This window comes from Neophocaena asiaeorientalis, unplaced genomic scaffold (assembly GCF_003031525.2).
Source record: "Neophocaena asiaeorientalis asiaeorientalis breed wild unplaced genomic scaffold, Neophocaena_asiaeorientalis_V1.1 scaffold599, whole genome shotgun sequence".
NCBI classification, from domain to species: domain Eukaryota; kingdom Metazoa; phylum Chordata; class Mammalia; order Artiodactyla; family Phocoenidae; genus Neophocaena; species Neophocaena asiaeorientalis.
The window spans coordinates 455,437-480,993 of NW_020173499.1; the positions used below are offsets into that span (position 1 = coordinate 455,437).

The 25,557-nt window shown below is 40.6% G+C and overlaps 1 protein-coding gene across 2 annotated transcripts in view; it reads right to left on the reverse strand.

Moving 5' to 3' along the window:
* Positions 1-285: 285 nt before the first annotated feature.
* The window catches only part of RAD50 (RAD50 double strand break repair protein), a 93,890-nt gene continuing 68,618 nt past the window's right edge, over positions 286-25,557 (reverse strand). For both annotated transcript variants that reach the window (XM_024747578.1, XM_024747577.1), the window contains 4 exons: positions 5,192-5,277; positions 4,508-4,650; positions 2,104-2,237; positions 286-637 (listed from right to left, as the gene is read on the reverse strand). In XM_024747578.1, the coding sequence (XP_024603346.1) occupies positions 451-637; positions 2,104-2,237; positions 4,508-4,650; positions 5,192-5,277 (550 nt within the window). In that variant the 3' untranslated portion in view covers positions 286-450. The remainder of the gene's footprint in view (positions 638-2,103; positions 2,238-4,507; positions 4,651-5,191; positions 5,278-25,557) is intronic.

Genomic DNA, 25,557 nt, shown 5'->3' on the forward strand with positions numbered 1-25,557 from the left:
ATATTAATACTGATAACACAGTTTTTTAAACCATATCCAAAGAAATAAATTTACAGGTAACACTTAATGCTGACTTTTTAAATGCCCAAGCCATAAAGTATCCAGGCAGAGAACTGCTTCTCACTAATGCTTTGAGAAGTGAAAGGCGAGTAAGAAGCTTCAGGTCCCATAGACTCCTTCATCAGTGCTAGGAAGGGAAGCTGAGTCCAACTGTGCTGCTGTTGAGCCCCACAGGCCTGTCAGAGGCTGCCTGGAGGGGGATGAAGTTCAGGGAATCAGTCCAAATTCCATGTGAAAAAATTTTAATGATTTTCGAACCTCTCAGACAGACATTAAAAACCCTAGACACAAGGCTTATTTGAAAGAACGTATTTTCATATTGACTCAATACCAGAAATAAGCAGTTGGCTGAGGACCCATGTTTCTAAGGCATATAAATCTTGAATGTTTTTAATGAACATTAGATCCTAGGGAACTAATACTGCATTTCACGATCTCTGAGCACTGATCAATGTTCTTCTTGATCCTGTAGAATTTCTCCACATATTCAGAACGCCCTAAGAGCTCCACAAAATCTTCATCATGAGTGATCACCAGAAGCTGGAAGTTACGCTGCTGTGAGCGACTTTTTATTATCCTGAAACAATATATTTATAACATTTTATTACTAAAGAACATACATGACCCTTCCTTTTATTTGAAAAAAGCACTGAGAACCTTGTCAGACACATAAATGTATGCTGTGTGTGATGACCAGGTTTTTCCTGTGCTGTGTGAGTATCAGGGAGGGCCTCTGACAGCCCTGCAGGAAGTGGCGGGGGGAAGGGGGGTGTGGATCCAGGCCTTCAGCCCAGCCAGGTAGCAGTCCCATCTCCTCTCCAGACAGTGGGGATGCATGACTCTTCACTCAGGTCTGGCTTAGAGACTGGTGAGAATACATGATCTAGTTTATTCTTAAAGCAGGTGGAAATGTTTAATTGAGTTTTCCTTAGTATCTGTGCTGCTCAACTTTTGGGGTCTGATTATTCCTTTGCCTGGGGTTTTCTTGACCTGATACTAGTTTTCTCTGGAAGAAAATTACATTAAAAAAAAAAAAAAGACAAAGACTACAGGCAAGGGGAATAACACTGTGAGCCCCACTGCCTTCTTAGGAGCTGGGTCTACTTAGAATTCTGCCACCACCAGTCACTGGATGCATCATTGGTATGACACACAGGGGGCCTGAGTGGGTGTACTGAGAACATTTTTGCTCGTTATCTATGTGCTGAGGTAATTAGTTACGCATCTGAGACTTGAAAGACTTTTTCTTTTACCTAACCACTTATTTATCCCTTGCCTGGAGCTGGATGCACTTAGGTTTCAAAAGCACCAGCCCTTACTTGTTGGTCACACGGGACTACTGAGAGATGGCTGGAGAAAGGTGGCTCTGTGGCTGCTCAAGTCTCCTTCTGGTTCCATCCCTGCTATCACACAGGAAATGTTTTCTCTGCTAGAAGGAGTCTGTCTGGAGCAAGAAGTACCCCAAATAGCTTCTCTACCTCACAGAAAGTGCCTTTCCTCTGCCAGCACAGCCCATAAGCAAGGGCTGCCTATCCCTAGAGCGTGCACCCACCACAGGTGAACTATGGTAAAAAGTGTATGCAGTTTTACCCCCTGGATTCTACTTCACCACTAATACACTTTTTGAGTAAGCACTGTCATTCCTCATAGATGCTGACACACGTGAGAAGCTGGGGAAATAGTCTAAAACCCACTGTCACTACTGTTACCACCTAGAAAGGCTTTAGCAGGGAATGCTAACTCCTGTACAGGACATGTGGGCCCCTCTGGTGGGTTTACAGGAAAACCAAACCAAGCCAGGAGACCCTCACCATGGGTTTCCCTATGAACACTCTTGGGGAGATGCAGGATGTGTCTGGGGTGGCTGTTCACCATGTAGTTCTTTTTTTAAGCATCTGAAGAATTACGATCCAGGTAAAGCCTAAGGTCTGGCAAAACCAGTTTCCTCAAGGAAGACACATCTGCAGAGGATTTGCATCATAGAATTCTCTTAACCTTACTTTAAAAACTATCATAACTTGGCCCCAAATTTGAGGTACTTACTCAACCAGAGCATGTGCAAGAGATTCAATGTTTTCTCGGTCAAGATTTGTCGTTGGCTCATCCAAAGCAAGGATGCCACAGTTTAAGCAGAATGTTTCAGCCAGGGCTAGGCGAATGATGAGTGAGGCTAATACCTGGAACAAAAGCACCAGAGCTTAGCTGCACTGCACATTTTTCTCATTCACCTTAGAAAAGCAGGCAGACCTGGCATAATGTCTTTAGAAGGGAAAGGTGGGGCAATGTCACAGGATCACTGACCTTAGGTAAATCACTGCTCTTTTGTTTGGGAGAGCCTGGCACTGTGACCAAGGTGAACTATCTTTGCATTATCTCATCCTATCATTTGCAATGAAATACAATGCTAAAAGCAGTGCTGACCCTGCACAAACACCTCACATCAGCTACAACAAAACTTCAAATTACAGACTTGAATCAGAAATGCATTAACATTTATCTGTAACTAGTAATTTTAATAATGCTATAAGATTAACAACCTTAAAAATTCATGACCTGGCTATTTTCCTGATAATGAGATTTGTTAGAAAACTTAGACATAATACATTTTCCAGAGCCTCACAGACACCTTTTCTCTCAGAGACATCTTTAAATCTCTATGTTCTGTGAGATCTATGGCTCCCAAAGAGGCACCACTGCTCTAACCCACACTTAAATGTTCATGTGTATGATTCTGAGGGGGAGCGGGAAAGGAAGGGAGGGGGAAAAGTACCAGGAGTACAGAAGTATGGTTTTATTTAAGCTTGACTGTAGGAAATCCAAGCAACCCAAACTATGAGGCACTTTTGTGGTTAACAGAAGCCTAATACTAAACTAGGCCACTGCTGAAGCCATCTGAGGGTACAAGGGACAAAGAATTAAGAGTGAAGAACTAGTTTAGGAAGTATACACTACTTTCTGTGTGAGATGTAATGCCCCCTCCACCACCCACCCCAATTTGTGAGTGAAGGAGCATCAGTGAGTGAGTTAGTGATTTTAGAGCACTTTATAGCTTTGCTCTGACGCTGGCCCTTTGGGGATGGGCACTTCTGCTGCCACCTGCACCACCACCCACTCAGAGTGGGATATGACTGGAGCTCCTGGCCCACCTCTACCAAACCATTTGTCTATCTGTCACCCAAAACCAGGGAAGCAATTACTGCTAATTAATTTTTATAATTTGGAGTAGCTATAGGAAATCTGCTTTTGTTCAGAAAGTATTTTTAATCCAAACGGACATGTTTCAAACCATTTTCTCATTCATAATTACCACAAAAAATCATCAATGCAAGCAGGGGATACTGCCTGTAGATCACAAATTTGTCATTTTTGCAGACTATGATTAAGATAATAATCTGCAGATGCCTTATAAGTTGGTATCAGCTGTCCGGGTTGATGACAAAATGCATACATGCATAGAGTGTCTTTAAGCAAAAATTGCAAACCTTTTATGAAAGTAACTCTGATAATGTGAGCATCCGTTTCTGGAACTATAAAATTTTGTTAAGAATGTCAGGGGTCCAGAGATGTTATCAAGTATAATGTTCTGCTTCTAATCTGAAAGGAGGAAGCTCAAAAACCTTTAACATCTTTTTACAAACCAGTGCACAGTGAAAGAACCCAGCCTTGTACCCTAAGGATGCAGGTCCCACTTTCCCAACTCTTTGAAGCTTTATTCCTCTGTGCTCTACATATCCAACACCCAGGCTATCCTCCCAGAGCTTCCTGTAGAGCTAGATGGTCTGGCCCAGCACTGAGTCCCTGTGTATGTGGTGGTGGGGACAGAGGCACCTGTGGGTATTAAAGCCTTTGACCCTGGCAGACCCTTCTTTTAGATGGTCCTCAGGCCCAAAGGCTAGGCTGGGAGTGGTGGTGAGGACTCAGTCTTATGATGAGGCTACCTTCTCAACTAGACTCTCACTTATTGTAATGCCTCCTCTGGCTCAATCTAGGATCTGGTTTGCTAATACTGTATGTCACTGATTCTAAAACATACCCTTCCCCCACGCTTTGACTTCTCTGAAATGAGGATGCATCTTACAATTACAATTGAATTTTTTCTTTCTTGGTGTCACATAAAATAGTGGTGTGTCTATAACTGATAACCCAGTAAGCTAATTCTCATAAGGAGTGCTGTGGAACAATGAATGGTTTTCAACTTCTTGGTTTACATTTAGGCTATCCTGTGAGACTGTTTCAGGCCCCTCTTCTAAAAACCTACTTTACATAATGTTGCAGGAAATGCTGGTTAGAATTGAGAGAGTGTAATGAGAGTGACCGAGGTGATTCACTTTACATGGCAGCAAGGAGTGCTGTAAGGAGCTTCCTACCATTCAAGGGCAACTGACAATGATTCCTCTTTTTCAATTCTCTGTGTACAGGTGGTTCCCTAGGCTCTTGAGATACCTGCCTTTTGTCCGGCACTGCATCGTCCTCGCATATCCAAGGGCGTGTCTCCCTTTAGCATCACCACTCGGTAGTTGTAATTCCGCCTTTTATCAGAAGCTGATACATTTTCATCGGCATCAGATCGAATTTCTATGTATTCAATATCTGACACAGAAAGAAGAAGATTTTAGGGGAACCTACACTCTGCAGCCTTTTGTCACTTGCAAACCTTATCAAAGTAAGTTACAAGCAACATGCGAGGCTGACATTACCAGAGGAAAACACTGGCTGGTTTGGAAACTTTTTCTCTGGTGATGAAGATTCCTGGCCAGAAGCAACCAAATGCCCCAACCCTCAGTCTCAGAGGTGACTTTTTCTTAGTTCCCCTATTAAGAGTTTCCTCCTGATGGTTTTCTTCTTATCACATTTTGGCTTATCCCTATCTGCACTTCGACAGAACCTATTACGTCATTAACTAAATATAATGTGCACCATGGCCAAATCTGTAAGTCCTGTCAGGCTTTGGAATAGAAAACTTTGCATTTTTTTTCTTGCTAAGAATTCTAAGATAAGAATTCTTAGAAAATCGGAAAGAGATGTTCAGAGAGGGGCCCAGAGGTAATACTGGCATGATGAGCAGTCTTATGAGGCAAGAGCTGGATATAGGGCTTTAGAAAGAGCATTCATGATACACCATGTTAATTACCTTGTCCACGATAGGTACTTCGCCAAAGGTCACGAATAATTTTGTTGATTTCTTCCATTTTCATACTGTGAAATTTCATTATTGCTCTGGAAAAAGCCATTGATACTTTAAAGATAACATATTATAACAATAAATTTAACAGTATATATTAAAAATATGCAATGTATAATAATGTATATAATAAGTAATATCATGAGATAAATTCCCCAATATTCTCAATGATAAAAGTGGAATATAGTAAGAGCTGGAAAAAATAAACAGAACCAAAACCTTGCTATTGGCTAGTATGGCAAACTCTCAGGCATATATAATTCCAGCACTCTGGAGTCCTTATCCTTCTCCATTTTCACTCTCTATGATATGACAAACACTCCCTTAAATGCTCAAATACTGTGAAAACTTCTGAAACAATTTTTTAGGAGACATTTCTTAGGCTTAATGGAAGGACTGTTTCCACTGATACCAACTGGTTATAGGAAGCTCTGCTGAACAGATGACAGTGAGTTAAAGAGGGGACAGGAGGTGTACAGGGTCCCTTAATCTATGGGAAAATAGGTGAATCTCTCTCTGGAATTGCTGCCCTTTTTCTCTTCTATTATTATTAAGGTTGACCAAAGTCAACCTCTTAAGCTGCTTTTATTTCTCAGATCTGTGAGTTTTTTACCAACCAGAAGTGTTGGTTCGGAGAGGGTGATAAAGAGGCTTAAGCTGAGCTGAGCCTCAAAACTTTTATTTTCCCTTCCTAGTTGAAGATTCAGAAACCCTAACTCCAAATATGTGCATTAACTTTCTTTGACCGTGGCACCCCTCTACCCCCAAAACACTCTTAAAATACTAGTAGTTTCGAAACACTAAAAAGAAGAAAAGAAATGTCTAAAAACAAAAGTAGCCTGTCAAAATCTAACACTGTTCTTACTAGAGTCACCTTTAGTCAAAAAGCCCTTAGGTTATTTGGAAGTGGGTTTATGAATTAATAAATGTTGCACCAGTCACAAAAAGGCAAACATCACTGCTATTACCATACAAAGGATGTGAGGCGGACATACTTCCATTTACAAGTCTCTTATCTGATATATACAAAAAAAGAAACTGAACGTAATGCTACTGCCTCTGCAGAATCATTTCATGATCTTCCGGTTTACCAGCAAAAGAGAAAGAAATGACTCAACATAAATACATTTTAAATATCAGATGAAAGGACTGTGAAGTAATAAAAACCAGAAAAAACCATATTCCGCTTGTTGATGAGAATGCAACAAGTCTCCATTTTCTATTTTATACATCTATCTCAGTCTCAGATTTTATACTTCTGTCAAAAAGACAGAGACACAACTTCTAAGTATTTGTTTAAAAAAGAAAAAAACCTCAGAGAATGTTCTTGAGACCAATCACGTAATGCTTAGGTTTATACATTATGATCTTGATTTTTCAAATGACTTTTCAAAAATGTCATCTTTCCATTCAAGTTAAAAATCTTCCATAATCAACATAAATAAGCACTCCCAATGTGGAGAACAAGCTCCAGGTGGGGCACAGATGTCCCAGGTGCACACACATAGCCTACACCACAGCTCCCTGGTACAACAGAGGTGGTGCATCCTCGCCCATGGGTAGGTCTGCTGAGAGACAACAATGCAGGAAAAAGCTCTAGTCCTTAGAGGGATCCAGACTCACCAACAATCATGGGAGACACAGTGGATGCCCACTACTGTTGGCTGGACCATTCACTTATCTTTGTATCTTATCTCTCTGCTAATATGGAGCTTACAACCCCACTGTGCAATGATTACAGTAACTACATTAATCTACTTGAAGGAATAACAATGTAAGTGGCTACTAGTGATGAGCATTTACCTTATGTAAGGTACAATTATGCTAAATAATCATATTTTATCTCATTTAATCCTTACTACAATACTGAGAGTTAGATTTGGTTATCTCCATTTTACCATTAAGAAAATTGAGATTCTCTAACAATGAATTTTCTAAAAAAGAAATAAATCAATCCCGTTTAAAACAGCATCAAAAACAATAAAGTACTTAGGAATAAATTTAAGGAGGTGAAAGATGTCTACTATGAAAACTACAAGACCCTGATTAAAGAAATGAAGGCAGAAATAAATGGAAAGGCAGGAATTCCCTGGCACTCCAGTGGTTAGGACTCTCTGCTTTCACTGCTGAGGGCATGGGTTTGATCCCTGGCCAGAGAACTAAGATCCTACAAGACACGCAGCAGGACCAAAAAATAAAAAAATTTAAAAAAGGAAAGGTATCTCATGTTCATGGATTGGAAGAATTAATATTGTTAAAATGTCAAAACTACCCAAAGCCATCTATAGATACAATGCAATCCATATCAAGATTCCAATGGCATTTCTTACAGAAATAGAAAAAAACACTCCTAAAACTCATATGGAACCATGAAAGACCCCAAATAGCCAAACAAACACTGAGAAAGAACAACAAAGCAGGAGGTAGCACACTTCCTGATTCCAAGCTATACTATAAAGCTATAGTAATTAAAATAGTATGGTACTCCCACACACCTATGGACAATTAATCTATGACAAAGGAGGCAAGAACATACAATGGAGAAAAGACAGTCTCTTCAATAAGTGGTGCTGGGAAAACTGGACAGCTACATGTAAAAGAATGAAATTAGAACATTCTCTAACACCATATACAAAAATAAGCTCAAAATGGATTAAAGGCCTAAATGTAAGACCAGATACTATAAAACTTCTAGAGGAAAAACACAGGCAGAACACTCTCTGAAATAAATCACACGGTTTCCCTGGTGGCGCAGGGGTTAAGAATCTGCCTGCCAGTGCAGGGGATATGGGTTCAATCCCTGGTCCGGGAAGATCCCACATGCCGTGGAGCAACTAAGCCCATGCACCACAACTACTGAGCCTGCGCTCTAGAGCCTGCGAGCCACAACTACTGAGCCCAAGTGCCACGACTACTGAAGCCCATGTGCCTACAGCCCATGCTCTGCAACAAGAGAAGCCACTGCAATGAGAAGCCTGTGCACTGCAACGAAGAGTAGCCCCCGCTCCCCGCAACTAGAGAAAGCGTGCGCACAGCAACAAAGACCCAACACAGCCAAAAATAAATAATAAATAAAAACTAAAAAAAAAAAATCACAGCAATACCTTTTTGGATCCATCTCTTAGAGTAATGAAAATAAAAATAAACAAATGGCACCTAATTAAACTTACGAGCTTTTGCACACAAAAGAAACAATAAAACAAAAAGACAACCCACAGAATGGGAGAAAATACTTACAAATGAAGCGACCAACAAGGGATTAATCTCCAAAATATACACACAGCTCATACAGTTCTGTATCAGAAAAACAAACAATCCAATCAAAAAATGGGTGGAAGATCTAAATAGACATTTCTCCAAAGAAGACATATAGATGACCAAAACGCAACAGCCAAGATGCTCAAGGTCATTAATTATTAGAGAAATGCAAATCAATACTATGATGTATCACACCTCACACTGGTCAGAATGGCTATCATCAAAGTCTACAAATAATAAATGCAGGAGAGGGTGTGGAGAAAAGGGAACCCTCCTACACTGTTGGTGGGAATGTAAATTGGTACAACCATTATGGAGAACAGTATGGAAGTTCCTTAAAAAACTAAAAACAGAACTACCATATGATCCAGCAATCCCACTCCTGAGCATATATCTGGAGAAAAACATAATTTGAAAAGATACATGCACCCCAATGTTTGCTGCAGCACTATTTATTGACAAAGGAATGGATAAAGATGATGTGGTACATATATACAATGGAACATTATTCAGCCATAAAAAAGAATGAAATAATGCCATTTGCAGCAACACAGACCTAGAGATTTTCATACCAAGTGAAGTAAGCCAGACAAAGAATGACAAATATCATATGATATCACTTATATGTGGAATCTGAAAAAACAAAAAACAGATTAAAATGAACTTATTTATAAAACAGAGAAAGACCCATAGATGTAGAAAACAAACTTACGGTTACCAAAGGGGAAGGGGGGAGGGGAGGGATAAATTAGGATGATGGGATTAACATATACACACTGCTATATGTAATATAGCTAACCACAACGACCTACTGTATAGCACAGGGAGCTATACTCAATATTTTTGTAATAACCTATAAGGAAAAAGAATCTGTAGGGGCCATAAAAAAAAAGACTTACAAAAAACCCCAGTATGGTACTGGCATAAAAACAGACAAACAGACCAAGAGAACACAATCGTCAGCCCAGAAATTAACCCAAGCACATATGGTAAACTAATATTTGACAAGGGAGCCAAAAATACTCAATAGAGAAAGTACAGTCTCTTCAATGATGGTGTTGGGAAAATTGGATATTCACATGTAAAAGAATGAAACTTGATCCCTAATGCCACAACTGCTAAGCCTGCGCTCTAGAGCCCGCGAGTCACAACTACAGAGCCCATGTGCCACAACTGCTGAAGCTTGCGTGCCTAGAGCCCGTGCTCCACAACAAGAGAAGCCACCAAAATGAGGAGCCTGCGCACCGCAACGAGGAGTGGCCCCCGCTTGCTGCAACTAGAGGAAGCCTGCACACAGCAACAAAGACCCAGTGCAGCCAAAAATAAATATTATGATCCCTATTTTACACCACTCACAAAAATAAACTCTAAATGGATCAAAGCCTTAAATGTAAAACCTGAAACTGTGAAACTCCTAGAAGAAAGCTCCTTGACATGGGTCTTGGTAATGATTCTTTGGGAATCACACCTTAACGCACAAGCAACAAAAAATAAACAAGTGGGACTACATCAAACTAAAAAGTTTTTGCACAGCAAAAGAAACCAACAACAAAGTGAAAAGACAACCTACAGAATGGGAAAAAATATTTGAAAACCATGTATTCGATAAGGGGTTAATATCCAAAACCCATAAAGAACCCATAAAACTTGAAAACAAACAAAAAATCCAATTTAAAAATGGGCAAAAGACCTGAATAGACATTTTTCCAAAGAAGTTATACGAATGGCCAACAGGTACATGAAAAAAGATGCTCACAGTCATTAGGGAAATGTAGATTAAAACCACAATGAGGGACTTCCCTGGTGGTCCAATGGAAAGAATCCGCCTTACAATGCAGGGGACGGAGGTTCGATTCCTGGTCAGGGAACTAAGATCCCACATGCTGCGGGGCAACTAAGCCCATGCGCCACAACTAGAGAGAGAAAACCCACACGCCACAGTGAAGAGCCATTGTGCTGCAACAGAAGATCCGGCGTGGTGCAACTAAGACCTGATGCAACCAAAATAAAATTAAATAAATAAATAAAAAATCTTAAAAAAAACAAAACACAATGAGATATCACCTCACACCTCTTAGAACAGCCATCACCAATAAGAGATAACAAATGACGGCATGGGTATGGAGAAAGGGAAACCCTTGTGCACTGTTGGTGGGATGGACTGTAAATTGGTACAGCCACTGTGGAAAACAGTATAGAGGTTCCTAAAAAAATTAAAACTAGAACTACCATATGCTCTAGCAATTCCACTTCTGGGAATATATCCAAAGGAAATGAAAACACTATCTCGAAAAGTTATCTGCACCCCTGTGCTCATAGCAGCATTGTTTACAATAGCTAAGACACAGAAACAATCTAAGTGTCCATTGTTGGATGAATGGATAAAGAAGATGTGAAATATATACCTATATGTATCTATATCTATACATATCTATATCTATAACATATCTCTATATACAGACATACACATACATACATACAATGGAATATCATTCAGCCATAAAAAACAAGGAAGTCCTACCATTGGGGACAACGTGGATGGACCTTGAAGGCATTATGTTAAAAGAAGTAAGTCAGACAGAAAAAGACAAGATCTCACTTATATGTGGAATTTAAAAACAAAACAGGGAATTCCCTGGTGGCACAGTTGTTAAGAATCCGCCTGCCAATGCAGGGGACATGGGTTCAATCCCTGATCCAGGAAGATCCCACATGCCACAGAGCAACTCCTGTGCAGCACAACTATACATTGTAGCATTGTCTGTAGCAGCAAGCATTTAAAGGCTTCCTAATATGTCTATCAGTGGTTAAACAAAGTAGGTAATATCCATTTTATAGAATATTATGCAGCCATTAAAAGTAATGAGTGATTTACATATAAGAACATGATTTTCATCACATGGTAAAGTGGAAAAAAAAAACAAAAAACACCTACAGTGTGATACTACTCACACAAAACAATGTATGTATGTGTGTACATACATTTTGCATGTATGTGTGTACATACATTTTGCATGTATGTGTGTACATACATGCAAAAGCACTGTGAAGGAAATGAAAGTATGTCACCAATGTAATACTACTTAAGTGCTGAATAAATGTTAGACATTGTCAAGGAAATGAACCGAAGCCCCAGCTTGAACCATGTTCTGTGATTTGCAGAATAATGGAGTAGAGGAAGCATAAATATCTGTAATACAAGGCTGAATGGGTTAAGTGGCACAAAATATTATGGCGTACAAAGGAAGGAAAAAATTACATGTTTGGGAAGGGCTCTATCAAGGTAACATTCAAAGGACGAGAAACAGCATAGTAAAATGCAAGGTGTCTTAAAGCAACAAAATTATTCAGTTTGGTTAGAATATAGTGAGTAGTGAGAGATGAAATGGTGAAGGCCAGGTGTGGAAGTCTTTCCTAAAATTAGAAGAGAATAGCTACCACCACCTTTAAGAAAATTAACCTGGTAGAAGTTTAACAGGGGTGGGAGGGATAATGAGATGGGGGAAGTTACCACAGTAATAAAGGTAAGAGTTAAGGAAGGCTTGACTTAGGCATGGGCTGTGGAAGAAAAGCAGCTCTGAAACAGAACTGTGCAGGAACCACTGTGGGAGCTGACTGCTGACTGAACTATACAGACGCAAAGATTAACCTAACACACTTTTTAGCACTTGGACTTTACAGGTAACTAACATTTAAGAATGACCTTGAAGGTCCATGACCTCTAGTAAACTATCATTCTGCTGAGGCAAAGATAAATTTCCTGGGCTGGAAACTACTGTAGGTAAGTGGTCATCTGGCTGGTTGCATCAGCACCACCATGTGCCTGGAGTGTGCATGTCATTCAGTTAAATGCATATAGTACTAACTCATATTAAGTGTATGTTTTGTGAAAACTGATCCCCAAAATAAAATGAAAAGGTCTAAGATCTAAGAAAATAGTGATTTATAAATCAATCTTATATTTAAATATTCTTAAGAATCTGAAAATTTTCCTTGAAAATTTCAGTAACAATCTGTTGCATTTTATGAGGACAAATGATGGTTTTAGTGGTATTTATAATTTTGGTGATCCATGAAAGTCTTAGGATGTGATCCTCACAAATGACAAAGGCCTAATATATTTACTGTTTTAAGGGAGGCACAATGAGGCCAAAAGAGAGAAAGACAAATACTAGTGAAACTATTCTATATGATACTATAAGGGTAGCCACATGTCATTAAACATTTGTCTAAACCCATAGAATGTACACCACCATGAGTGAACCCTAATGTGAACTACAGATTTTGGTGAGTATGATGTGTGAATGTACGTTGTTCAAATATACCACTCTGGTAAGGGATGTTGATAGTGGGGTAGGCTGTGGTTGGGGTGGGGGGAGGCAGAGATATATGGGAAATCTCTGTACTTCCTGCTCAATTTTGCTGTGAATCTAACACTGCTCCAAAAAATAGTCTATTTAAAAAAGAGAGAAAGGGGTATGCACTAGTGTAGTATGTAGAGCTGTTTTCATCCATGCCCCTCCTTCCTTCTTCACACAGACACCTCCTTTGAATGCCAAGCTAACTATATACTATCCTTCAGCACCTCTTTGCACTATGGCTTCTGCCCCAGCAATTTCTAGATGACTTTCCTTTGTGTTCTAAGCTAACTGCCTCCACACTTGGACCTGTAATGAAAAGCTTCTGCAAGCCTCGGAGTTATCTACTTTCTAAGTACACATGGGTTCTAGCTTGATGTCACAAATGAAGCATATTAGGCATCCCCAGGACAGTAGTTCAGGGTTTTTGCTGCTGCCCTGCTCTGAGGTCATTTTTAAAATCATCTCAAGACTTAGTCATTACCAGAGAACTGAATGCCTGAAAAAGAGTCATTAGACCAAATGTCATTAGGTCATTAGTCATTAGGTAGACCAAAATCTCACCTGCCAGGAAAAGACCCTTCCAGCTCTTATATCTTTCGTATTTTAGCCATCTCCAGGACTCAAACTACTGAGGAAGGTTAGTTACCATTTTGCAAAATTTGAACTGGATTTCCTCATGTCTCACTCTATTTCAGTAAATAAAATAATAATTAGAAGGGCCAAATATATGTGTGCCTTCCTAATAAAAAAAATTCATAAGTAGGATAAAAACAAATAAGTTCATGAAGATTATCCAAGCTGGACAAAAGCAGTAGAGAAGATTATACTTACGAAAGACATTTGCCAACAGTATTATCCTCATCTTTGTATATAAAATTGTACCAAACTATGAGATATACAGGTTGCCAAAAAATTGGCTAAGATCAATTTTGACTGAATACTCTTCCTTACTGTAGTTACCACCGTGAGAATTTCCTATCTCCCTACATTTAGGTCAGCGGAAGCCCTCTAGTATAAAGGAAGTGATATGATGAGTATCACATTCTACTGAGTATCACGTTCCAAACTAATAGTGGTTTTTATTACTTAGCACAATTTAAAATCCCTAACTTGCCAAACTTAAGTTGCACATTTAAAAGAAAAATGTCCTCTTTTTCTGGATAAAACCTTTAAGACTATTAAAACGAATTTCCTGAAACACTTAAAACTGTTGAATTGCTGTATTTCCTTTAGCCAAACTCCCAAATATCAGCTTTTAAAATTCAGGCAATGGGTCACCCACTATTAACACAGTGCTTGATAAATATTTGGTTAAGAAAACCTGCGAGTGTGAAATGCCACCAGCTATCACTTGGTTTTGTAATCTACTTATTTGATGCTACAGGGGCTCCTGATGTGAAACTGTACTGTATCCAAGACAAGAATTAGAATGGTGGCCATGAGGTGAGTCCTGGTTAAAGGCCTCACCCCCAAGCTCTGCTTGAGTGTAGAAGCCAGGCTCTGAAAAGACTCAAAGAGAGTTGGCTGCCTTGGACGCAAAACATGTTTCCACTGAGTCTCAGAAGAAATATGACTTAATGTGCAACATTCCACATTTGGGGGAAAATGACAGTGGAACACTTTGGGGATAGGGCAGAACAGTGTACTTTGATATATTCCAAAATCACTTAATTTTAATTGATGTCTTCTTTTAAGGGGGTGGATAAGGGATAATAAATTCTAAATAATGGATGTTTTCCTCCTTCTTATCTAGTGTGTCTCTGACCATTGGCAATGCTTATAATCAGTGATTGTTTTAGATGATTACTAATAACAGATGGTAATCAGCTTTTCTTGAAAATGCACTGCTAATTTCCTGTGTTACCTTAAACAGACAGATGAATGCAACAATTACAATGACTACATGCTTCTTCTAAGAGGTGAAATAATATGGGAAATTTTGGACCTTACTTTCTTCTAGGTGAGAAGGCAAATGTAAGGCTCACAGTATAAACCTTAAGAAGATTTGCAAGCATAAGCCCACAAACACTCAATTCTGGAGAAATCGGTACCACTTCTTTTCTTCTCATTTAGAAGGACGCATCTGATAACCAGATAACAGAACTCAGTAAACAGCCTGACTTTGTTCCTTAGGCAAGCCTATATCGCTGGAAAGCACCACTGTACCTCCCCACCCCCACAAGCTCCTGGCTGGCCCCATCAAGCTCCCTCACATGCCCTCACTCGGCTCAGTGTGATGCCTCTATGATTGAGGCACTTTTCTCTACTGAAATGCCCTTCCTTCATTATTCATGGCCCAGGTCAAGTACAGACTATGCAGCACCTACCATGGTCTCCCCTATTGAACAGTTACCACTTTGCAGGAGGGACAGGGTATGATATTTCTGTCTTCCTAGAGTCCGCCAAGAGAAGACAGAACAGGGGTTTTTGAATGAACAGGTGCCTTATTGAGGGAATTCCTCTTGTTCCTGCTGTCAATGGCTCTCAGGGTCTGTAGGGATAGCAGGAGGGCTCCTAGGTATAGTTTTCTATTTAGTTAACACATGAAACCCCAGGTCTGCAGGTCAGTGTACTAAGAGGAAGAGCTACCTTGTAGCAGAATATGTGCACATAAAATTTAAGACAAAACCAACCTACATAATACCTAACTTGGCCCCTCTTGTCCCCTCTAGTTAGCACTCCATTTTTCTGCTCCTCTTCACAGCAGAATTTTTTAAAGAATTATCTATACTCACTGTCTCCATTTCTTACCACCCATTCTCTCCTCATCCAACTCTAAGGCTTCAGTTCCAACCATGCCACTGAGATTGCTCCCCAAAGTGATGAACACCCTCCATTTTATCAATTTCAGGGGTCACTTCTTAGTCCATCATCTCATTTGACCTCTCAATAGCATTAGACTCCTGAAATACTTTCTGTACTTGGTTTTCAAGCTACCACGCCTTTAAAATTTTTCTTCTACTTCATCAGCTACTTTTTCACTGCATTTGTAAACATCGTGAGTTTTGGGACCCTTCCCATCTCTATCCACAGTTATTCCCTATGTAACCTCATTCCATGGCTTTAAATACTACAGATATGATGATAATTCCTAAATTTACACATTTCCCCTGAACTCTAGACTCCAGGTTATACATCCAACTGCCTGCTTGACATCTCTACTTAGAAGTCTACAGGCACCTCAAACTTAAAGTGTCCAAAACAGAACTCTAGATTTTCCCCTCCCCAACCTTGCCCATTTTAGGGAATGGGAATTTGCTTTCCCAACATCCTACTGGTCAAGAAAACACATGTAGGATCAATTCTTCTTTCTTTTGCTTTTCCTCCCCTACATTCAATTCAGAAGCAAGGCCTGTCAACTCTATCTGCAAAACAAAAATGGAGTCCATCTACTTTTCTCCATTTCCACTGCTACCATCCTACACCAGTCCACCACTCTCTCCTGGGTGCCCCTATAATGCATTCTCCACACGGCAACAAGTGTGATTTCTTCAAACTATGAATCAGATTACGTTACCTCCCTGCTTCAAACCATCCAGTGACTTCCTATCACACTTAGAATAAAATCAAACTGTTAACCAAGGCTGCAAGGCATGGCATACTCTGGGAACCATCTTCCTCTGACCTTATTCTCCTGCTCACTATACTCCAGCCACGCTTGCCTTCTTCCTATTCCTTGAACACCTCATGTTTGTACTGGTCTTAGGGCCTCTGCATCAGCTACTCTCTCCATCTGGAATGCTTGCATCTCAGCTTTGTGCATATCTTGCTTCCTCTCATCAATCAGGTCCTAGCTTAAATGTCACATTCTCAGAAAGATTCTGCTTTAGAAAAGGCCTAAAGTAGCCCCTCAGTTATTCCCATCACCATAGTTAATTTTCACTGTTTATGGATTTATTTCTTAATTTTCTGTTTCTTCATCCCTGTATACTTAGTATACAGTATCTAGAACAGTAGAAAACATGTAAGCGCTCAAATCTTAATTGAACAAAATCCTAATACATATGACAATATATATTATGCACATACACACTTTGCTAAGGAGGTATAAAATATATAAAAATAAGTTGACTATTGTGGCTCTAAACCAGGAAGTATGAGTTAATTAACAGTTAGGAAAACTTTCTATATAAATATTGGTATTAGTTTTTTAAAGGTTAAAAAAGGGTTGGGGGGACCATGGTAGCAGCACAGCAGAGTGGGAATATAAAGGCCTTAGTTCTGAGATCTAATTTATCTCAACCATTTAGCTGGGTAATCTTGGACAGTCGTCTTAATCTCTCTGATGAATACTTGCCCTTTACAGGTAGATGCCCAAATTCAATTAGATTATGGCTAACACATATTAAGTAATGAATTAATATTAGCATCTCCTCTGCAGAGCCCCCGCCATTGAGAAATTTAGTCTTTAAAGCATGTTTAAATAGAAACAACAGAAACCTACGTTTTCTTGGTCAAGTTCCTTAGTGCTCTTAAGAAATAGAGAATTTAACAATATACATTAAAGAATGTAACACTGGGACTTCCCTGGTGGCACAGTGGTTAAAACTCTGCACTCCCAAAGCAGGGACCCTGGGTTCGATCCCTGGTCAGGGAACTGGATCCCACATGCATGCCGTAACTAAGGGTCTGCATGCCACAACTAAGGAGCCTGCCTGCTGCAACTAAGACCCAGCGCAACCAAATGAATAAATAAAAAATGTAACATGACAAAGAAAGCTGGACTAAATGGCCTGTAAATTTCCCTTTTAATTCTGACTCTATACTGAATGCTATAATGGACTTAAAAAAAAAGGGGGCTTCCCTGGTGGCGCAGTGGTTGAGAGTCCGCCTGCCGATGCAGGGGACGTGGGTTCGTTCCTCGGTCCAGGAAGAGCCCGCATGCCGTGGAGTGGCTGGGCCCGTGAGCCATGGCTGCTGAGCCTGCGCGTCCGGAGCCTGTGCTCCGCAACGGGAGAGGCCACAACAGTGAGAGGCCCGCGTACCGCAAAAAATAAATAAATAAATAAAAGGTTTCCATTTCATAGATAAGGAAACTGAAGCTCAGGATATTTAAATAATTTGCTAAAGGTCAACAGTCAGATTCAGATTCAGGTAGTCTCTAGAGACAATACTTTTATCCATGGATTATGGATTTTTCAGGATTCAAGATGATGAAATTTATCAACTTTTACACAAACATTTCTTGCTGTTTAAAACTCAGTTCAATTTTTTCATCAAAAACAAGTCATCCTATTCTGTACAGTAGATTTTTACTGATAAAAATCGGTTTTGATTTTTGTCTCTTCAAATAAACTTGCCAGTGAGGACTGGGTTTCCTATTGCTTAGTGCTCAACAAATGTTTGGTAAGTTTACCGCACACATAGCATCAGTTGGTAAAGAACTCAAGAAGTAAAAAGCCTTCTAAAGGCATATATACCTATAGCTGGAAAGACTAAAAGGAATTATGGAATTTTTTTTAAAAAAAGACAAATGTTATGTATGAATAGTCTACCAGGCAAGGAATTTTTTTTGGCTGTGGCACAGCATATGGGATCTTCATTCCCCAACCAGCGATCGAACCCAAGCCGCCTGCAGTGGAAGTGCCAAGTCTTAACCACTGGACCACCAGGGAAGTCCAGAAGGTGAGGATTCTTTAGTAATGTCTTGCTTATGCTCTTATTTCAAAACATTAAATTTCAACAATTTAAACCGTTGGATCTAAAAATCTAGGAGAGATTTCAATATTTGAAGAGGTTTAAAAAGTTTCCGGGCTTCCCTGGTGGCGCAGTGGTTGAGAGTCCACCTGCCGATGCAGGGGACACGGGTTCGTGCCCCGGTCTGGGAAGATCCCACATGCCGCGGAGCAGCTGGGCCCATGAGCCATGGCCACTGAGCCTGCGCGTCCGGAGCCTGTGCTCTGCAACGGGAGAGGCCACAACAGTGAGAGACTCGCGTACCGCAAAAAAAAAAAAAAGTTTCCACTTGGTACAGACATACATACCTATGAGCCTTTCTGGACCCAAGGAGCACTGTAATGTTAACTTATTCACTCACAGTGAAAGATGACAAAAGATGTGTCCCTCCAAAAGTCATTGTAGAAGTCGAACTTAATCCAACAAAAATCTTATTAGTATTTATTTTTGAAAATAACATAACTGGCTCAGTTCCAATTTTCACTTATCTTAAAAGACTATGTACGTTCCAAAATTTGTATTGCCAGAGTTATAGCTAGGTGATTCTGGGGCCACCTTTGCTATCATCATTAACTAAATGAATCCTCATACTGAAAAGTGGGTCTTCCTGTCCTCCTAAGCCTTGTGGTCTGAATGCCACTGCTGAGGCTGGTCTGTTCACTATGCTCTTTCCAGAGGAAGCCTTAAAAGAGAAGAGACCCTGTCTGTGTACTTCTCTTAGCACTGAAGAGGATATTTTCTTTTTTAGAAAACAACAACAGATAAAATCTAAGGTGACTGATAATTCTCCTGCTACTAATACCTAGAAATGCTAGACAGGTTTATAACAAAATTTATTTTACATTATAGCTGAGTTTACAAGAAAGAAAGGCAAATCCCTACATGGTGGAAACAAAGATGGAACTAAAAACCAGAACGGTCAATGTGTGATATGATACCGCAGGTAAATTTAGTTATTATTTTCATAACCCAGAGTTTCAGTATTATAACCCAGGACAGAAGATGAGGCATAGGACCCAACTGAGGCAGAAAGAAGTGACTCCCAACATAAAGGCTGAGACTCTTGAACAGCAACCTTCAATAAAACAGTGGAAAATTAATAATTTGTGAGTTCAAAGTACTGGGCAAATGCCTTACATGGGTTTAAGGTCCTCTGTTATACCACCAGTGTAGTTCAGGAACTCCCAAATTGAAAAATTAACATAAAAACTAGACTTAGGCCAGTGTTATCCCAGAGTGCCCAGCAGATGCCCTTCTGTGTGGAAGGACATCCACATAAAAAGGTCACAAGGGCACTTCATAGGAAAAAAAAAAAGCACTACTCAAGATGAGCTTACAATTAAACACTACATGAAACCCAAGAAATACCTCACTAGGGCTAGAATCAGCACACAAAATAGTAGAAAGAGACTCCTAAAAATGCGAAATAAAAAAATGACAATGTGGGGACTTCCCTGGTGGTTAAGAATCCACCTGCCAATGCAAGGGAAATGGGTTCTACCCCTGGTCCGGGAAGATCCCACATGCTGCAGAGCAGCTAAGCCTGTGCACCACAACTACTGAGCCTGCACTCTAGAGCCAGCATGCTGCAACTACTGAAGCCCACATGCCTAGAGCCTGTGCTCTGCAACAAGAGAAGCCACTGGCATGAGAAGCCCGCACACCACAACAAAGAGTAACCCCCGCTCAATGCAACTAGAGAAAGCCCTCATGCAGCAACAAAGACCCAACACCCCCCCAAAAAAATAATTTTTAAAAAATGACAATGTGAAAGAATATGAAATATGTATACTTAAAATGAGTAAAGACATACAAGAAGGAATCAAAACACTAAGGAAAAAATACATTATGAAAAAAAGAAAAATTTCTGAAAATGAATAAAATAGAACTTATAGGGCTTCCCTGGTGGTGCAGTGGTTGAGAGTCTGCCTGCCGATGCAGGGGACACGGGTTTGTGCCCCGGTCCGGGAAGATCCCACATGCCACCAAGTGGCTGCGCCTGTGAGCCATGGCCGCTGAGCCTGCACATCCGGAGCCTGTTGCTCCGCAACGGGAGAGGCCACAACAGTGAGAGGCCCGTGTACCGCAAAAAAAAAAAAAAAATAGAACTTATAGAATTGAATAATATCTTGAAATGAAAAGTAAATTTAGAAAGGACAACTCAATAGGCAGTATAAGCAGCAGCTAAAGAATCTGTGCACTGGAAGGTATTTATGAGGAAGTTACCCAGTGTATTACCAGTACATTCAAGAGGGGTTAAGCAATATGGAAGGAAGAGAATGAGAAGGTTTATTTATGTCTAATGAGAAATGAAGGAGAGGATAATAGTAAGAAATGGGGCAAGGATAATGAAGAGATAATATATGAGAATTTTCCAAAATTAATGAAAGGTATCAACCCTCAAATCAATAGGCATAATTTCTGAATAGAACTAAAACTAAACCTACATCTAGACACACTCTAAAAAAAATGCAGAATACTGGAGACAAGGGAAAAATCTTAAAAGAACCAGAGAAAAAAGGCAGATTACCTCCAAAGGAATAATTAGAATGATTTCTCAACAGCAACCATGGAGGTCAGGAAAAAATGGAATATTTTCAAAGTACTCAAAGATTAAAAACACCCTTTCAATCTAGAAACTATGCTCAGCTAAACTATCAAGACTGAGAGCAAAGACTTTTCAGAGAATGGAAGAGAATTTACTACTAACAATCCTTCACTGAAAAAAATTATTAAAGGATGTACTTCAAAAAAATAAAATTAAAGAGAGTAACTGAAGCTAAAGAAGGAAGGAGTGGGATTCATAAGAAATTGGTAAACATATGCGGGCTTATCCAAATAAGCACTGACTATGAAACCATAACATTAATTATTACTAATTTGAGATGATATAAAAACAAGGTAAAATGAAAATACCAGACAATAGAAACACAGCAGATAGGAGAAATTAATTAACATTCAAGAAGAAGATAAACCAAATCATATTAGAGACATGGTTCTTAAACTTTGATGTGCATCACAGTCACCTGGAAGGCCTGTTAAAACACAGCCTGTTGAGCCTTGTCCCTAACATTTCTGAACTAACAGGTCTGGAGTAGAAAGTGAGAATTTTCATTTCTAACAAGTTCCAAAGTGATGCTGATAATGTTGCTCCAGGACCCCTTTGGGAATCAATACATTTGATTTTTTTTAGGTTGAATATGCATGTTAAAAAATTAAAGGTAAACACCCAAATAACTAAAGTATAATATATCATTTACAACCCAAAGAAGGGAAAAAGGAGGAATAAAGAAAAATCAATCAATCCCATAGAAGTCAGGAAAGTAGAAAAAAAATAGAAATAAATATAACTAAGTAATCAATCTCAATGAAATGAACGGACTAAATTCACTAGTTAAAAGACAAAAGATGGGGGCTTCCCTGGTGGCTCAGTGGTTGAGAGCCCACCTGCCGATGCAGGGGACGTGGGTTCGTGCCCCGGTCCGGGAAGATCCCGCATGCCACGGAGCGGCTGGGCCCGTGAGCCATGGCCGCTGAGCCTGCGCATCCGGAGCCTGTGCTCTGCAACGGGAGAGGCCACAACAGTGAGAGGCCCATGTACTGCCAAAAAAAAAAAAAAAGACAAAAGATGGACAGACAATAAAAAACAAAATTTTGCTACATGCTGAATATACTGTAAAGTTGTAGCAATTACAATAGTCTTGGTAATGGCACAGAGATAGACAAAGTGACCAATGAAACAGAATATAAAACCAAGAACCGACCCATGCACACATGGAATTCTGACATGACAGAAGTCACACTGCAGATCATTAGAAAAGGATTAGATTTCTCAATAAACAGAGCCAGGACAACTGGTATCCATAAGGGAAAAAATGAAATTGGATTCCTACCTCATACTGTACATAAAATTCAATTTAGAATTAAATACTTAAATGTATTTGAATGTGAAAATCAAAACTTTAAAACTTTTAGAAGAAAATATAGGAATAGGGAAGGATTTCTTAAGACACAAAAGAGCTATCCATAAAAGACTGGTAAATATAACTATCTTACAATCAAATCTGTTTATTAAAAGACACTATAAGAAAGTGAAAAGATAAACAAAAAACTTGAGAAGATACTTATAACACATTATAACTGAAAAAGAATTAAAATTCAGAAGAGCTAAAAGAACACATGCAAATCAGTAAGACTACCAATAATACATTAAAAATGGGTACAGGGACCTCCCTGGTGGCACAGTGGTTAAGAATCTGCCTGCCAATGCAGGGAACACGGATTTGATCCCTGGTCCGGCTTCCACATGCTGTAGAGCAACTAACCCCATGCACCACAACTACTGAGCCTGCACTCTAGAGCCTGCAAGCCACAACTACTGAGCTTGTGCACCACAACTACTGAGCTTGTGCACCACAACTACTGAGCTTGTGCACCACAACTACTGAGCTTGTGCACCACAACTACTGAGCTTGTGCACCACAACTACTGAGCTTGTGCACCACAACTACTGAGCTTGTGCACCACAACTACTGAGCTTGTGCACCACAACTACTGAGCTTGTGCACCACAACTACTGAGCTTGTGCACCACAACTACTGAGCTTGTGCACCACAACTACTGAAGCCCGCACACCCTAGAGCCTGTGTGCCACAAGTACTGAAGCCCGTGTGCCTAGAGTCCATGCTCTGAAATAAGAAAAACAACCACAATGAGAAGCCCGCGCACCGCAACAAAGAGTAGCCCCCGCTCTCCACAACTAGAGAAAGCCCGCGGGCAGCAACATAGCCAAAAATTAAATTAAAAAAAAATGGGTACACAGTACAAACATTTCAAAGAAGAAACATGATCAAACATAAAGAGATGTTCAGCATCATTAGAAGTTGGGACTGCAAATGAAGACCACAATGATTTACCATTTAAAACCCATTAGACTGGGGGAGCTTCAAGATGGTGGAAGAGTAAGACGTGGAGATCACCTTCCTCCCCACAAATACATAAGAAATACGTCTACATGTGGAACAATTCCTACAGAACACGTACTGAACACTGGCAGAAGACCTCAGACCTCCCAAAAGGCAAGAAACTCCCCACGTACCTGGGTAGGGCAAAAGAAAAAAGAAAAAACAGAGACAAAAGAATAGGGACGGGACCTGCACCAGTGGGAGGGAGCTGTGAAGGAGGAAAGGATTCCACATACTAGGAAGCCCCGTTGCAGGCGGAGACTGCGGGTGGCAGAGGGGGGAGGCTTCGGAGCCATGGAGGAGAGCACAGCAACAGGGGTGTGCAGGGCAAAGCGGAGAGATTTCCTCACAGAGGAACGGGGACAACCAGCACTCACCAGCCGAAGAGGCTTGTCTGCTCACCCGCAGGGGCGGGCGGGGGCTGGGAGCTGAGGCTCGGGCTTTGGAGGTCGGATTCCAGGGAGAGGACTGGGGTTGGCGGTGTGAACACAGCCTGAAGGGGGCTAGTGTGCCACAGCTAGCCGGGAGGGAGTCTGGGGAAAAATCTGGAGCTGCCGAAAAGGCAAGAGACATTTTCTTGCCTCTTTGTTTCCTGGTGCACGAGGAGAGGGGATTAAGAGCCCCGCTTAAAGGAGATGAGATCAGGGACAACTTCCCCGGGAGAACGCACAGCACCTTAGATTGTTGTAACGTCACGCCGGCCTCTGCCGCCACAGGCCCGCCCCGCATTCCATACCCCTCCCTCCCCCCAGCCTGAGTGAACCAGAGCCCCCGAATCAGCTGCTCCTTTAACCCCGTCCTGTCTGAGCAAAAAACAGATGCCCTCAGGCAACCTACACACAGAGGCGGGGACAAATCATTGGTGGATTTGTTTGGTTTGGTTGCTCTCTTCTTTCTTTTTTTTCTCCCTTTTATTCTGACCCGTGTGGATGACAGGCTCTTGGTGCTTCAGCCAGGCATCAGGGCATATATTTTTTCCCTTTTTCTCTTTTTGTGAGTGTGTATGCGTCTGCTTCTGTGTGTGGTCTTGTCTGTATAGCTTTGCTTTTACCATTTGTCCTAGGGTTCTGTCTGTCCGTTTTTTTTTTTTTTTTTTAGTATAGTTTTTAGCACTTGTTATCATTGGTGGATTTGTTTGGTTTGGTTGCTCTCTTCTTTCTTTTTTTTCTCCCTTTTATTCTGACCCGTGTGGATGACAGGCTCTTGGTGCTTCAGCCAGGCATCAGGGCTGTGCCTCTGAGGTGGGAGAGCCAAGTTCAGGACACTGATCCACAAGAGATCTCCCAGCTCCACGTAATATCAAATGGCGAAAATCTCCCAGAGATCTCCATCTCAACACCAAGACCCAGCTCCACTCAATGACCAGCAAGCTACAGTGCTGGACACCCTATGCCAAACAACTAGCAAGACAGGAACACAACCCCATCCATTAGCAGAGAGGCTGCCTAAAATCGTCATAAGGCCACAGACACCCCAAAACACACCACCAGACGTGGACCTGCCCACCAGAAAGACAAGATCCAGCCTCATCCACCAGAACACAGGCACTAGTCCCCTCCACCAGGAAACCTACACAACCCACTGAAACAACCTTAGCCACTGGGGACAGACACCAAAAACAACGGGAACTACGAACCTGCAGCCTGCAAAAAGAAGACCCCAAACGTTGTAACTTAAGCAAAATGAGAAGACAGAGAAACACACAGCAGATGAAGGAGCAAGGTAAAAACCCACCAGACCAAACAAATGAAGAGGAAATAGGCAATTGAGGACAGTTTCAGAGACCTCTAGGAAAACATTACGTGCACCAACATTCGAATTATAGGGGTCCCAGAAGAAGAAGAGAGAAAGAAAGGGACTGAGAAAATATTTGAAAGGATTATAGTTGAAAACTTTCCTAATATGGGAAAGCAAATAGTCAAGTCCAGGAAGCACAGAGTCCCATACAGGATAAATCGAAGGAGAAACACACCAAGATACATATTAATCAAACTATCAAAAATTAAATACAAAGAAAATATATTAAAAGCAGCAAGGGAAAAACAACAAGTAACAC